General features: G+C 36.6%; 1 protein-coding gene across 2 annotated transcripts; it reads right to left on the minus strand.

Annotated features, from left to right (window-relative positions):
* Positions 1 to 467: 467 nt before the first annotated feature.
* Positions 468 to 11,430, minus strand: LOC129276452 (leucine-rich repeat-containing protein 47-like). Of its 2 annotated transcripts, XR_010295677.1 has the most exons (6): positions 10,072 to 11,430; positions 9,113 to 9,232; positions 6,916 to 7,034; positions 5,913 to 6,015; positions 3,091 to 4,071; positions 468 to 2,400 (listed from the first exon to the last, which is right to left on the minus strand). XR_010295677.1 is itself a non-coding variant. In XM_054912831.2 (5 exons), exons 1-5 carry the CDS (start codon positions 11,056 to 11,058, stop codon positions 3,784 to 3,786), a joined length of 1,617 nt encoding a protein of 538 aa, XP_054768806.2. In that variant the 5' UTR covers positions 11,059 to 11,430; the 3' UTR covers positions 2,662 to 3,783. The 2 variants fall into 2 exon arrangements, 1 of the variants encoding a protein (XP_054768806.2); XM_054912831.2 differs by lacking the exon at positions 468 to 2,400 and having other exon boundaries at positions 2,662 to 4,071.
* Between the last annotated feature and the right edge of the window lie 3,356 nt (positions 11,431 to 14,786).

Here is a 14,786-nt window from a genome sequence, read left to right on the forward strand (position 1 = left end):
CTATCCCTTTAAAGTTTACTTTCAAATTTGTGGCATTTTATCAGCAAGAAAACGTTTGCACACTTCATGAGATTGTACTATCAACTTCTATGATAAAATTTTTACATGAATTCATTTATTTTGCAAATATTGTAATACTTTTTTGTAAATTATAAGTTTGTAATTACATGAACTTAATTATAAATATGTACATAAATATGTACATATGTTTTCGGAACTGAAGTGGCTACCCTGGGTAAATATACCTATATTATTATCATTATTATTATTACATTCATAGATTGATCAACAGTTTCTTTTCAATATCATTTGTACATGTACAAAATAGAGCTAAATTGTGTAATGTTTTGCAGTTATGTTCAAGTTTCCATGGTGATAATCTTATTTGTGCAATACACAGTTCTGTGTGAATTTAAGAAAAAAAGGAGAAAAATCAATAAACATCAAAACATCTGAAAGCATATGAGTTTGACTGTGTCATTCATTTTTCTTTATTAGATAAAGCAATATAACATGTCACATGATATAATAGTTGCTATGATTGTACATGAACTTTCATTTACGGTGGACTTCCTACATTACGCTACATTACAATCTGAATTTCAAGGATTTAAATTAAATATAGAGTGGCTGTAAGTAGTGACAAGACGAGCATTGGGTTCATTTTCATAATTTTATTCCTTATGATATTTTCAAATCTCACAGGATTCATATTTGAATCTTTGAATTCAAATCCACAAGGATCAAATCCAAATCTAATATTTGAATGGTCACTGTTTAGTGTCGCTCCGAAATCATTTTAACGCCTTGAAATTAAGACAGTACCAAACATCAGGGCCAGTATGCAATTGGAAGTATTGATTTTGTAAGAATTTTTCTTAACATTTCACTTAGCAAAGCAGAATGCTTAAACTCGTATTCAGATCACATCTTAAGCATTTTACTTAATAAAGCCAACGTTAAGCAAAATACTATTTAATAACCATTGTGACATCATAAAGTTTAAGCCAAATAACACACAATGTATGAATTCATCTGTGCGCAGAATGACTGCCCGTATCACGTTTGTAAACTGCACACAAGCCAGGCTTATGTGTGGTAGTCGCCTGACTTAGATTTAAGCAAAATACTTCACCAAAAATGCAACTGCCAAAGATGGAAAACTATTTGACTATTAAAAGCAAAATACTGAGAAAAACAAAAATTCTGGCTTAAGTTTCAAATTCGATACTGGCCCAGTACGGTGTATTTAATCAGAAATCTTGCTAGTATAGAGATGATTAATAGTGGCTTTTACAGCACTCCCAACTAATTCATCATAATTGTGGAAGAGCCGTGGTGTAGTGGTTCTGACTCTCGCCTTGTAAACAGAGGGTTGTGTGTTCGAATCCCACCGCGGTCTAGCGTCCTTTGGCAAGGCGTTAATCCACACTTTGCCACTCTCGACCCAGGTGCTAAATGCTCCCCAGGGAGTGGAAATTGTGCACTTTTTGTGCGGGATTGAAATGAATCCAATGACCGGGGTAATAATATGCTGTAACGCGCTTTGAGCCATTCTGGGAAAAGCGCTTTATAAAAATTGGCTATTATCATTATTATTGTGCAATACGTTCAGTTGTAATCAAAATTAATGCATTTGTCCTCACTACACAGACACATATTGCACAAGTATGATGGATTAATTCTTCAGTCCAAATTCATTCGAAACTAAGAATTATAACTTTTATTCAGGAATTCAATCAAGCATTCATCATTCTACGATCATGAGCTTAAATACTATCTGAAATACCTGCAATGGCCACTTTGCTCTGAAGAAAAAAATTGACGAGGAACTTGTTGGATCATTTTTTTTTTCCTCACATGAGGGGTGCCATGTTATTCAACATTTTCTTGTATGCAGAAAAGGCCGCCGTGAGAACATTTATATTAAATAACCAGATTTGACTGGAAATTTCACCTTTATCAAGCAATGTTGCTTAAGCTGCAAGATACACGAAAAGTCACAGTGATGTCAGATGTCATCATGCAATGATTTTGATTGGCTCGGACGAAAAATTCATGTGACAATCTCTTATAAAAACCGGTTACATTTCTTGCTACTTCTTTATATTCTTTCCAATAGAAATGAAAACGTCATTCATTGAAAATGGATGGGTTCCAAAAGGGATATTGGTCAGGCGACCATCAAGTAATCAAATGCAAGGGGCCATACCATGAAATATGGTAAAGATGAATGACAAGAAATATTTTCTAGGGGCTACTTTTAACAACTTACTGCCTAAATCGGCAACATTGGATGAGCTTTAACGATACAATGAATGGGGCTTATCTAGGGCTTCATTTTAAGTTTCCCGGGGGCCGTTTTATAAAGCTGTTCGTAAGTTAAAGGGATGGTCCAGGCTGAAAGTATTTATAGCTAAATAAATAGAGTAGAATTCGCTGAGCAAAATGCCAAAAAATTCATCAAAATCGGATAACAAATAACAAAGTTATTGAATTTTAAGTTTAGCAATATTTTGTGAAAACAGTCGTCATGAATATTCATTAGGTGGGCTGATGATGTCACATCCCCACTTGTTCTTTTGTATTTTATTATATGAAATTAGGTTTATTCAAATTTTTTCCTCCAAGAACTAGAAAAATCAGATTAACAACTGATTTAGTGCATTAGATATTTATTGCTGCAACTTATTTCATTATAAGGGAGACATATCATTCACACAAGTATGAAATAATGAAAAAATATAATTTTATGTAATAACATAAGAAAACGAAAAGTGGGGATGTGACATCATCAGCCCACCTAATTAATATTCATGACGAATGTTATCACAAAATATTGCTTAATTTTAAACTTCAATAACTTTATTATTTGTTATCTGATTTTGATGAAATTTTCTGCATTTTGCTCAGTGAATTCCACTCTATGTATTAAGATATAAATATTTTCAGCCTGGACCATCCCTTTAAGCGCGACTTTAAGGACTGGTGATCCTTTCTTGTGGTAAATGGTATATTCATTGGCGACGGTTTAGCGCGTAAGAAAGGATCACCAGTCGTTCTTAAAGTCGCTCTTAACTTACGACCAGCTTTATGAAACACCCACCAGGGCTCTTTTGAGCAATTCATGGGCAAAATCACCCAAGGCAAGCCCATGTACCTTTTCCCTGATACAGATTATTGCTATCATGATGAGCAAACATGAGTTGTGTTTAAAGGAGTTTATAATTAAAAGGGTGCACACAATGACCTCGAATGACCTTGTCCCGAATGACCCTTAACGGCAAGTCCATAAAATAATCAACCTTTGTGTCCGTCTGGCCCCCACTTATTTTCTTTTCTTACTCCACTCCATGCACTGCTCAAGCCAAAATAACTTGATAGCATTGCAACTGTAGTATGAACTAGGAAACAGAAAAAAAGTCACTTCAAGGAATTCCTTCAAATAGGGGGTTAATGTATATACTTCATGGGGGCAATATGACTGCAAAGGTAGCATTTTTATCTTAATTGAATACAACGGTAATACCGTAATACATTTTCACTATTTGATACTCCTCTTTCTCCTCCTCTTGTTTTCTGTTTTTATTTTCACTTCTAGAAAAATCATGGTGCCCCACCCATTAATCCTTTTAGCGTTTGAGAGTACTCACAAAAAGTACAAAATAAGGTATATCATTAATTAAACGGCTATTTCAAAACACGTCAAATTACACTTTGTAATGAATTTTTTTTTTCAAGCAATAACTGATATATCTACCTAAATATCCAGTGCTAATTACATTATTGACGTATAACCGTCACCCCTGGTAAATCCTCAAGATCCGTCTTGGAGGGATAGATGACCCTGAGGTCGCCGTCCTCGTTGACGACCCTCACCTGTTCAACCACAAGCTTATTCTGCTTGTCCTCTGAGGTAGACTCCGCCCCAGCCCCTTCGTCTGCTTCTCCTTTGCTTCCTAGGTTTAATTCGAGCATCTTGGCAAGGAGAGCCTGTAAAACCTTCTTGCAGGAGGCTAGGTCCTCCGAGCTGGTCACCTCGATCAGGATGTCGGTTGTGGATCGAGAAATCTGGATGAAAGTTTGTAAAAAAAACATGAATAAAAATGAAAAAATATGAAAATCCATATATAATTGTTCAAAATCTTAGAAATCTGAAATAGAAAAACTAAAAAAAAATCATTTTGCCAAATAGATTGTGGGGCTAGCAGCCACTGTGCAGCACCAGATCAAGGTGGCTATATCCCTTAAACTGCTGAACACCAAACAAGCCTACAAGGCAGCAACAACTCCCATCTTTTAATATCTTTCTGGTCTGACTCAGCCAGGGCTTGAACTGATATGACTGATATAAAATCAAGTTGAACACATAATTTATAGAAATGACTAAAGGCGCTGCCACACGCAGATAATTTAGGAAGCATATGCCAACTCATGTATGTCAAGCTGTTCTGTCACCTAATGAATCCTCTTTTCTTGGTATTAAGATTTCATTTCAAGTGTAAACAAATGACAACTTAGTTTTCAGCTATTGTGGGGGGAGAAAAAAGATCAAAAAATATTTGGCTTGCCTAAACTATAAGCATTTGCTATCATGATCATAATAACAACTTCAAGTTTTTAGGAAGTTATCAGGAAATAACAGCTAAATGCGACTAATTGAATTTGGTTTTGAAACCATTGACTGTCCCTGGCTTCTTGGATCTCAAAACTGTTGCAATAACAATGCTATGCCTTGTTGAAAACAGGGATAGGTTACATAGGTAATCCTGAAGTGACGGGGTCTTTAACTCTCTTTACCAATCTGAGATGTAAAAGGGGAATGAAACCTTTGGAACAAGTAGGCTCTTTCAAAACCGAAAAATCTAAGAATAAGAACAAAGAAAGTTTGAAAAAAATCAGAAAAATAATGAGAAAGTTATGTGCATTTGAATATTGCAATCACTAATGCTATGGGGATCCTCCTATTGGCAATGCAACAAGGATGTGTGATGTCACATGTGAACAACTTTCCCTTTGATGGACTATAAAATACCCCCAAAATGTCTCTGTTTGCTTTTTCTTACGGTGATACAAACTCTTTATCCATGATGTATTCTTTAAAAATATGTATTACATGCCCTCCTATAAAAAAGAATACATGGTCTACTGATAGATGTGATAAAAGAGGCAGACTATTAAAGTGAAATATATACTAAATTAATGGGGAGAGTTGTTCACAAGTGACATCACACATATTTGTTGCATTGCCAATGTGAGGATCTCCATAGCATTAGTGACAGCTATATTCAAATGCTTGTAACTTTCTCATTATTTGCCCGATTTTTCTCAAACTTTTGTTGATCTGTTTCTTTGATTTTTCTGTTTTCACAGAAGCTATCTTGTTCTAAAGGTTTCATTCTCCTTTAAGAAATGTGGGCTATCCTACCTCATTCTGTTACTATTGGTGGGACTTGGGACTTACATCCCCTTTGCCTCACCAACCACAGGACCAAGCAATCTTTCAAGGCGTAAATTTGGTACAAATAAACTGGGTTCCATGCACTATGTAAAGTGATCAAGCCAATCACTTAAACATTCCTGTGAAGGACATGTGTGATAAACTAATCCAATCTCATTTTCATTGGTCTTTCTTTTGCCATTTTGTGACTTTGATTCTGAAATGAATTGATGTGAGGGGTTATATAGCGTCTCTGTTATTGAACCAATATCTTAATTAATGACATGTGCTTAGAAAAGATAATTGAAGGTAGCCTGTGTAAAAATATTGTTCATTTTGACTAAGTGGAATTGTGAAGTGCCCTTGTAAAATTTGATCACTTTCTTTTGGAACCCAGTTTTTTGTTTCTATAACCGGTGTTAATTGGTGACAGCCACATGTTAGGAGGTGATTTTGAATCTAAAAACAGTACCTTTGAAACATCCGAATTTGTGATTGGTGGAAGAGAGATCACATGACCAGCGGCATCCAGTAAGGTTGGGTAGAGCTCTTGATGGGCCAACAAGCTGAGGTACCTGGAAGCAGAATTACCAACATCAATGATTTTATGATTACAGTGATGACGAGGAGGGTGATGATGATGATGATGGTGATGATGATAATGGTGATGCTGGTGATGATGATGATGGTGGTGATGATGATGATGGTGATGATGATGATGGTGGTGATGATGATGGTGATGGTGGTGATGTTGATGATGATGATGTTGATGGTGATGATGGCGATGGAGGTGATGATGATGATGATGGATGATGATGATGGTGATGATAGTGTTGATGGTGATGATGATGGTGGTGATGATGATGATGGTGGTGATGATGATGATAATGAAGATGATGATGATAATGAAGATGATGATGATGAAGAAGATGGCGATGATGATGATGATGATAATGATGGTGATTTTGATGATGATCATGATGGTGATGACAATAATAATGGTGGTGGTGGTTATAATGAAGATGATAATGATGGTGATAGTGATGATAATGGTGATGGTAGTGGTGATGATAGCAGTAATAATGATAATGTTGACTATTGGTGATGATGGTAATGATGTCAGTTATTATGATAACAATGTTGGTGATGATGATGAAAATGGTAATAATAATAATGGTGACGATCTAATGATTATGATGGCAGTTATTATGATGATGATACCAGTGATTATGATGATGATGGTGGCAATGAAGGTGATGATATTGATGACGATGATACTTACGATAAAAATGATAAATTATAACACTTATCCTAAGTTATCTACATGTAGTCTACATGTAGGTCATTTTCATGATGGTTGTCTAAATTATTCATTTCTCTACTAATCACAATGAAACATCAGTTTTGCCATGTTAACAAAAGAGCGTGGATAATATAATTTGTGCATTTATGAATTAATCAACATGGGTTCTTACTTATGGATCCCTGAGACAGTATTCCTCTTGAGTTCTTTGCGGAGTTCATCAGCTTCTTGGTTAAGCTGTTTCATCAAGGATTCTGCAGTAACCGCTTTGGTCTTACCCAGAGGAGTGAGCTGTGTGGAAGGGAAAAGGGAAAGAATTTAAACATTGCCATTTTGTAAAAACTCAATGACCACAGCTCATAAAATAAACCTGGGGCAGTTTAATACAGCTGGTTGTAAGTTACTTACATATGACTTCTTGCTCGACTGGTGACCCCTTTTTTGTGACAGATAGATGGTATATCCCAAATTTTCATTTGAGCTGATTTGGCTCTAAATAAGGGTAAAGTCAACACCCACCTGTTTACAAACAAAATATTTTAAAGGGGAAGTTCCCCTGACAAAAAGTTAAGTGTAAAAATAGCGGAAAAAATAATGAAAAATATTGTCAAAATTTGTTTTAAAAAATCAAAGAATAAAGAAGTTATTAGAATTTAAATTATTTGATTTGTGACGCCAGCAGCGAGCAGCTTTCCTACATATTGTATGGAAAAAAAAATCAATGAAATAGTAATTTTCTCAGAAAATGGAAGTTATTTTTGCTGTACTTTCAGTATAAACAATCATTTCACACCCGTTTCTAAAGAGAAAACAAAACTAAGTCATCACGAACCATTAAAAATTGAAATTCATGCATTATATATTACAAACATATGGGGCAGGTGCTCGTTTATGTCACAAATCCAAAACTTAAAATCCTATAAACTTTCTTAATCTTTAATGGATTTTCCTCAAACCTTCACCAATATTTTGTACCATCTATTCCGCTATTTTAGGACAAATTTTTCTTCAGGGTGAACTTCTCCTTCAAGCATACTTTTCAAAGAAAGGTTGTTCTTGACAACACACAAGCTTGACAGACATAGCAACAAGTAACATATACACACTGGATTCTAATAATTCAGTTTATTGCCAAAAAGGAATACTTGTTATCAGGTTCTCAGTAAAGAAACATCATCCATAAATATGAATTCATCACACACAGGCCTATTAATAGGACAGTACACATCATCTATTAAACCAAATAAAAAAATAGTCTCTTGTATGTATGGAAATTGGAAATATCTACTAGTAATGAAACAAAACAACAACAAAAAAGCAAAAAGCAAATCATCGTGACCTTCTTTTCAAAGTGGAATACAAAGACATGAGCAAGAGGAATTGAAAAGAAAAGGGGATACAGTAGGAAGCCACTGACTATTGGAGACTAGTCTGCAGGCACAGACCCTGATTGGAACTTTGATCAACAAGTGTGCCTTCACGCAAAGACTAGCACATACAAAACTTGCCTGGGTGAGAGAGCCTTCAATACACAAGGCATGAGTAGGCTGCACATTCAAACCCTTAACTCGAGTGAAGGGTTTGCCCAGCAGACTAATTGGAGACAGGGATATGAATTACCAGGACAACATTATGGCAGTCTTATATTTTTCGTCTCATTCCTGACTGCTTTGTGGAAATTTTCCTTCATTTATCAAATGGACACTTGACTTCTGGACTTGCATGTATGCAATATCATAAACCCATTGCAACACCAGGGCCCCATCTTACAAAGAGTTATGATTGATCCGATCAATCGTAACTCTATGGAAATCCATCCATACCATAATTTTTTCTATGAAAAGTTTGCACAATGCCCTTTGTATGCAGAGAAGCGCAGTGAATTTTCAAGAAGACAATGAATGCATGAATATACATCACAGCTAGAAAATATTTTGAACAAACATGGATAATAGATGTTGATGTTGCTGGCCGTCCATAGTTGTGATTGATCGGATCAATCGTAACTCTTTGTAAAACGGGACCCAGATGTTCATTTCTAATTTGCAATTCCTTAACAAAATGTTGCAATACATGACATCACAGTAAAAACAATATAACAATACTAACTACATGTATCTAGTATCAATGTTGCAATTATCTCTCATTTAGTACTGTTAAAATTTAAGAGAACAGTTTTCCTTAAAATCAATTATGTAAAAGTTCATTCACAGATAAAATCAATAAAGCGTCATTCATGTACACATGTGCAGGTACATTATTGCAGTTCTCTATCAAAATATATTGTGAAATAATAAACCAGTACGTTTATCTTCATCATCTTGAAGCAGCACTTACACTGGAAGAAGAAGAAAATTAACCCATATTACCTCAATGCTAGATGGTGATTTGCCCTCGTAGGTCAAAGGTCCTTTGATGCACTTCAGGTCATGGGTTGCTATGGTAGCAGTGGTCCTCTTCGCACAGAGCGGGCCATCGTGAAGCTTAGTCTGAAACGAAGCAAGTTGTCCAAAAATAAGACAAAATTTGTTCTTTAAAGTTTGAGTAGCACATCTCCAAATATCAAAAGTCTGAAATTTAAATTACGGTTAATAACCCTTATTCTTTAAGTATGAAGAATGTCAAGAACCTTCATAAACTTATTGCCTGAGCTCAGTACCGGTAACACAAATGTTTACAATCAATCAGTAATCAATTAGCCAATCAAGATCAATGAAGCATGCACCTGGACTAAGTAGGGACCAATCAGAACTCTTTTTTTTTCATATTTGCAATCCATTGCCAACCTTTGTGTTTGGATTATTAGCGATAAAATGCACGTTTTATATCGGATGCTAGGCAAATTCATATTAGGAGCATGCATGGCCACTGATAAAAAACAAATACAAAGAGCAGGGTGCTACATAACTATTTAGAAGCGCTTGCCCGGTCAGGCAAGTAAATTTTTAAATAGTTGGAATATACTTGCCCAAAAATCTGCTTCACTTGCCCCAAAAAATCCTTGAAAAAAAATTTACCTCTTCAAAAGAAAGTTTTGCGGTTTTATATAAAATCATTGACCTTTTTCTCTCTTTTGACATGAACTGATCTACCTTGTTATTGCATTTTTGCCTGCCATGAGCAAACTTAGGGTCAATATCATATCATATCGACCCTAAGTTTGGTCATTCCACTGTGAATATTTTGCTTTCTACTATGTGAATTTTGCTTGCCCAATTCAGGCAAGTAGTTTTGGTCTTTACTTCAAAACACTTGCCCGACTCTAACTTTTATTTGCTTTGGGCAAGTGCTTATGTAGCACCCTGCAAAGAGGACTACATGTATCTACCTGGGCACTAATGAACTGTTTGAAGCGGTTCCCAAGGGACAAATCCAGATTCCTGACGATGCAGCAGGCGATGTACGGCCGTACAAACACAACGGATTTACATGCTTTGATTTCAAGCGGATCTGAGGAATTCCTGAAGGACATGACCTCAATCCTCTGCCTAATCTGCTCCGTCTCCTCGTCCTTCGATTGCGAAGATTTCTTTTTCCTTTTCCCTTTCTTAGCGGATTTCGCAGATACATCCTCTGCCTCCTCCTTCTTCCCATGCGCAGCGATGTATTCTAGAATCGGTTTTGTACCTCTCGTTTGCTGAATCAATTTTTTCAGTCGTCTGTCCTTGACGGGATTTTCGACGAGATGGAGTTCTTTCAACTTCGGACAAAGTGAAAGTCTTGCTGGAAACTCCTGCAGCTTATTTTCGCTCAAATCTAGAGTGCGCAGCGATTCGAGGCCCCCAACCCCTGATGGAATAGTCTCGATCTGGTTGTGAGAAGCAAGAACTTCACCGAGGTGGTGCAAATTTCCACGGAGCATCACATCCAGATCTGTCAAACTGTTCCGAGAAAAGTTAAGGTATGCCAGATTGGAGAGATTGTTGAAGCTTTCTGGGATCACACTAAGCTTGTTTTGGCTCAGATCTAGTGTGTGAATGGATGAGATACATCCCAAACTGTCTGGCACGTTTTCTATAGAATTTCTTGACGCATCAAGAAATTGTAGGCGTGTTAATTTACCTATCGAATCTGGTAGAACTACAAGCTTATTCCCACGAAGTGTGAGGTTTAGCAAATGTGACAAATTTCCTATCTCACTTGGAAGTTCCTCTATTCCAGCATCAGATATTTCAAGGAAGTTGAGAGGGCTCAAATTAAAAATTCTTTTATCAAGTCCTCTTAGAGCAATTCTTTCTGCAATCTCCTTTCCTTTTAAGAGTAATTCTCGACGGTTGTTGTCCTTTGCATGTGATACTTCCTGCCATTTAGCCATTTTGATCAAAGGAGTCGAGAAGAATTCTACATACAAAAAGTGATCCGCACTCGACCGAATGCGGGATTGGAAGCGATCTGAACAGGAACAGTAACTGATTCGTATACAGAGCGACGAAGCCACGGTTCGTTTAACAGTAGAATTCGAAATTAATTTGCAGTCAATTTCGAGTGTCTCTCCTTATTCCTTGTCATCCAATATACCCAGTATTAGTGTCAAATTATGATGCAATACTCTGTAAAAGATTCAGGATCAGATGAACAACGATGACGGCTATTTTTAACTTTTAATATCGTTTAGTCACAAGCAGCAGACCACGCACTGACTAGTATGAGTGACGATTTTGCAATTTGCAATAATGGTGCAACACTGAAACATAAGCTCCATGGGCGCGGGCATGTACGGTATATGTACCCCCCGGGCTTGGCGGAGCTCAACCAATCACTTTTTTTAGGAAGCTCAGGGAGGGGTGTCAAATCAGGGGCCGCAGAAGCGGGAAGGGCTGGGGGGACTTCAGTGGGGGGACCCACTTTTTTCAAAAACCGTGTACAAAAGAGTAAAAATTACCATAATGATTGTGCCGCCCCCCCCCCCCACTTTTGGCTCAGCCCCCCACTTTGAAAACCGTTCCGCGGCCCCTGCAATTAATATCTATGATTGACTTACATATACAATTTATAAACCTACATGTATATAGTTATGTGTATTGTTATTACTTGAAAGAAAAAGATGAGGTCATATAAGGACACCTGGGTCCCGTCTCACAAAGAGTTACGATTGATCCAATTAATCTCAACTGGATGGAAATCCATCCGTACGTATATATTTTTTTCTACAGAAATTTGCACAATGTCCTTTGTTAAAGGTCAAGTCCACCTCAGAAAAATGTTGATTTAAAGCGATAGAGAAAAATCAGATAATCATAATGCTGAAAATTTCATCAAAATCGGATGTAAAATAAGAAAGTTATGGCATTTTAAAGTTTCGCTTATTTTTAAGAAATGTTCAGTATTATGCTTGTTGGATTTTTCTCTTTTTATTCAAATCAGTTTTTGTTGGGGTGGACTTGTCCTTTAACAAAGAGAAGCATACAGAATTTTCAGGAGAATGATGAATGTATGCGCATACATCATATCTAGAATATATTTTGAACAAACATACATTTTAGATGTTGATGTTGCTGGCCGTCTGTAGTTGTTGTTGATATCAGTCGCAACTCTTTGTAAGATGGGGGCATGGGCCCAAACTACAAACTACGATTGGTCTGATCATGGATCCACAACTCTGTCCATGATCGGATGCAATTGAACTATAGGGGAAGGCGGGGTAAGTTGAGCATAGGGGCAAGTTGAGCCACCATCGCCAGGCCAATAATGAATGAGTCAGACATTGTGGTGGTGTCATGTATTGATGACCCATTACATAACCCTTAACCCCACCACATTGTTTTCAACTTTGAAACAAAAAGTAATTTTTTAGAGGGAAAAATACAAATTTCAGTCAAAAAAGTACAAAAGGGTGTGAAATAGATAGTGCTTTTTACCCGCACACAATAAAGAAATAAGAACAATATTGTTAGTCCAGGTATGGATTCTCATTCTTGTCATATAGTCTTACATGATGGATGCATAATAAATGTGTGGACTGGGGTAATATGAGCCAGCCAACATGGGGCAAGTTGAGCCATAGTAGTTCTTATGGTAATGTATAAAAAAAAAACTTAAGAAGCCTTTGATATGCAGGCAGAAAGGAGCAAATTCACATGACAGTTCTTTTACTTTTAGAGGATGTTAGTATTTATAGAGAATTAGCAAGTGAAAAGACTTTGAATAAAAAATTGGCATGCTGGTTCTTCGCGCATACATTTTGTACATAGTTTTTGTGGCTCAAAATACCCCAGAAGGTGGCACAATTTACCCCACAGATGGGGCAAGTTGAGCCGTTTGACATCGTTTTTTTCAAAGGTCACAATGACTTTCAGTATGGGGGTAGAAAGTTATATATAGGTGAAAAATATTTCCCAAGAATCAAATCTAAAGGCTAGGTACTTATTTCTATATTATCAGTCAAATCAATTCTAACATGCAAAATGCAAAAAAGTGTCACAACTTACCCCGCCTTCCACTATGTATGGAAATCCACCAAATTCATGATTTTTTTCTATGGAAAATTTGCACAGAAGTTTGTAAACAAAGAGGGGCACACTGATTTTTTTAAGACATTGACATGATCGATGAATGCATGAGTGGGCCCTATACATCATAATCTTGAAAACATTTTAAACAATTAAACATGCATTTAAGATGCTGGCTTTGCTGGCTTTTCATCAGTTGTGGTTGATCGGATCAATCGCAACTCTTGTGTGGTCCTGACCCAAGGGCGAAAATCTCTCCCCAAAGGTAGGGGGGACTAGGCCGGGCTGGAAAATTTGACAAGCAAAAAAAAGAAAAAAGATTATCACCCCAAACGTAAGGTAATTTTGACCAAAATAAATTTGACAAGCGCAAAAAAAAATGGTTATCACCCAAAAAGTAAGGGAATCTCGTCCAAAATACATGTTTTATTTCGATTTTGATGGATGTATTTCTTTCCATCATAAAATGCCAAAAAATAGTAGGGGGACATTTTATATTGTGCCCCCCCCCCACTATTTTGGGTAGGGGGACGCGCCCCCCTGTCCCCCTGGGATTTCCGCCCACGTTCTGACCTCCGAGGCCAATTAATGCCAATGACTTTACGTCTGAGGCAACCAACAAGGACAAGGCCACGTAAATACACAGCATTTCCATCATCCTCCTCAGCGGCCTCGAGCCCTTGAGGAGCTTCACATTAAAAACGCGCTGTTTAAACAACGCTGATTCCCAAAAGAACTCAACAGTAGTGTTCTTACAGCTTGAACAACCATGCTTAATTGATTGAATATTAAACTTTTTTGTTTAAGATTTTAAACAACACGTAAGATAATACGAATATTTTGTTTAAAGTAGGTCTGTGTTGAATAAACATTTTTTTTTAACTCGGGGACTTGATACAATATATTAGAGTATTGTCAGCTATGATCATTATAAGAGCGTATCATTGTGCTGATCATTGTTTTGTTTGGGGTCTTATAATCTTCAGTTGAAGTTCATCACTCTTTAATTTTTCTCCTGACTGAATGAAGATTATGAAGCAAATTAGGTAGCAAAATGATGTTTGTATTTTTTAATGAAATTGAAAATATCTTGATTTTCGACTTTAACAATTTAATCATGATATTCTTACTCTGCCTAAAAATAAAAATAAAAATCGCTTCCTCTCCCTCCCTCCCCCTCTCCATCTCTCTCTCTCTCTCTCTCTCTCTCTCTCTCTCTGCATGATAGCACATTTAGAATTGCATAATAAGTTGTCCCCATTGGGCGAAAAGTGGGTTGCTATCATATTTTTACACATGCCATATTCGCATTACAAATAATAGGATATACACCATGAATGTTATCTTTGATCATTTAGGTAATGTTGTGTTTATTTGGATGATCACTGTTTAAAAAGAGAATATATATATGCCCCCAAGGTAATTTTTTTTTTCTTTTTTTTGATGTTGCTATTATTTTGAGGCAACCATAAACCATTCATGCTTTTTACCATACAGGCGTATATATTCCTTAATCGATTTCAAATCAACTAAGTCCGTGTTTACACTTAATCGGCATTTGAATCGGCTCGCGGTTCTGAACCGCGAGCCGATT

This window comes from Lytechinus pictus, chromosome 14, assembly GCF_037042905.1.
Source record: "Lytechinus pictus isolate F3 Inbred chromosome 14, Lp3.0, whole genome shotgun sequence".
In the NCBI taxonomy this organism is placed as follows: Eukaryota; Metazoa; Echinodermata; class Echinoidea; order Temnopleuroida; family Toxopneustidae; genus Lytechinus; species Lytechinus pictus.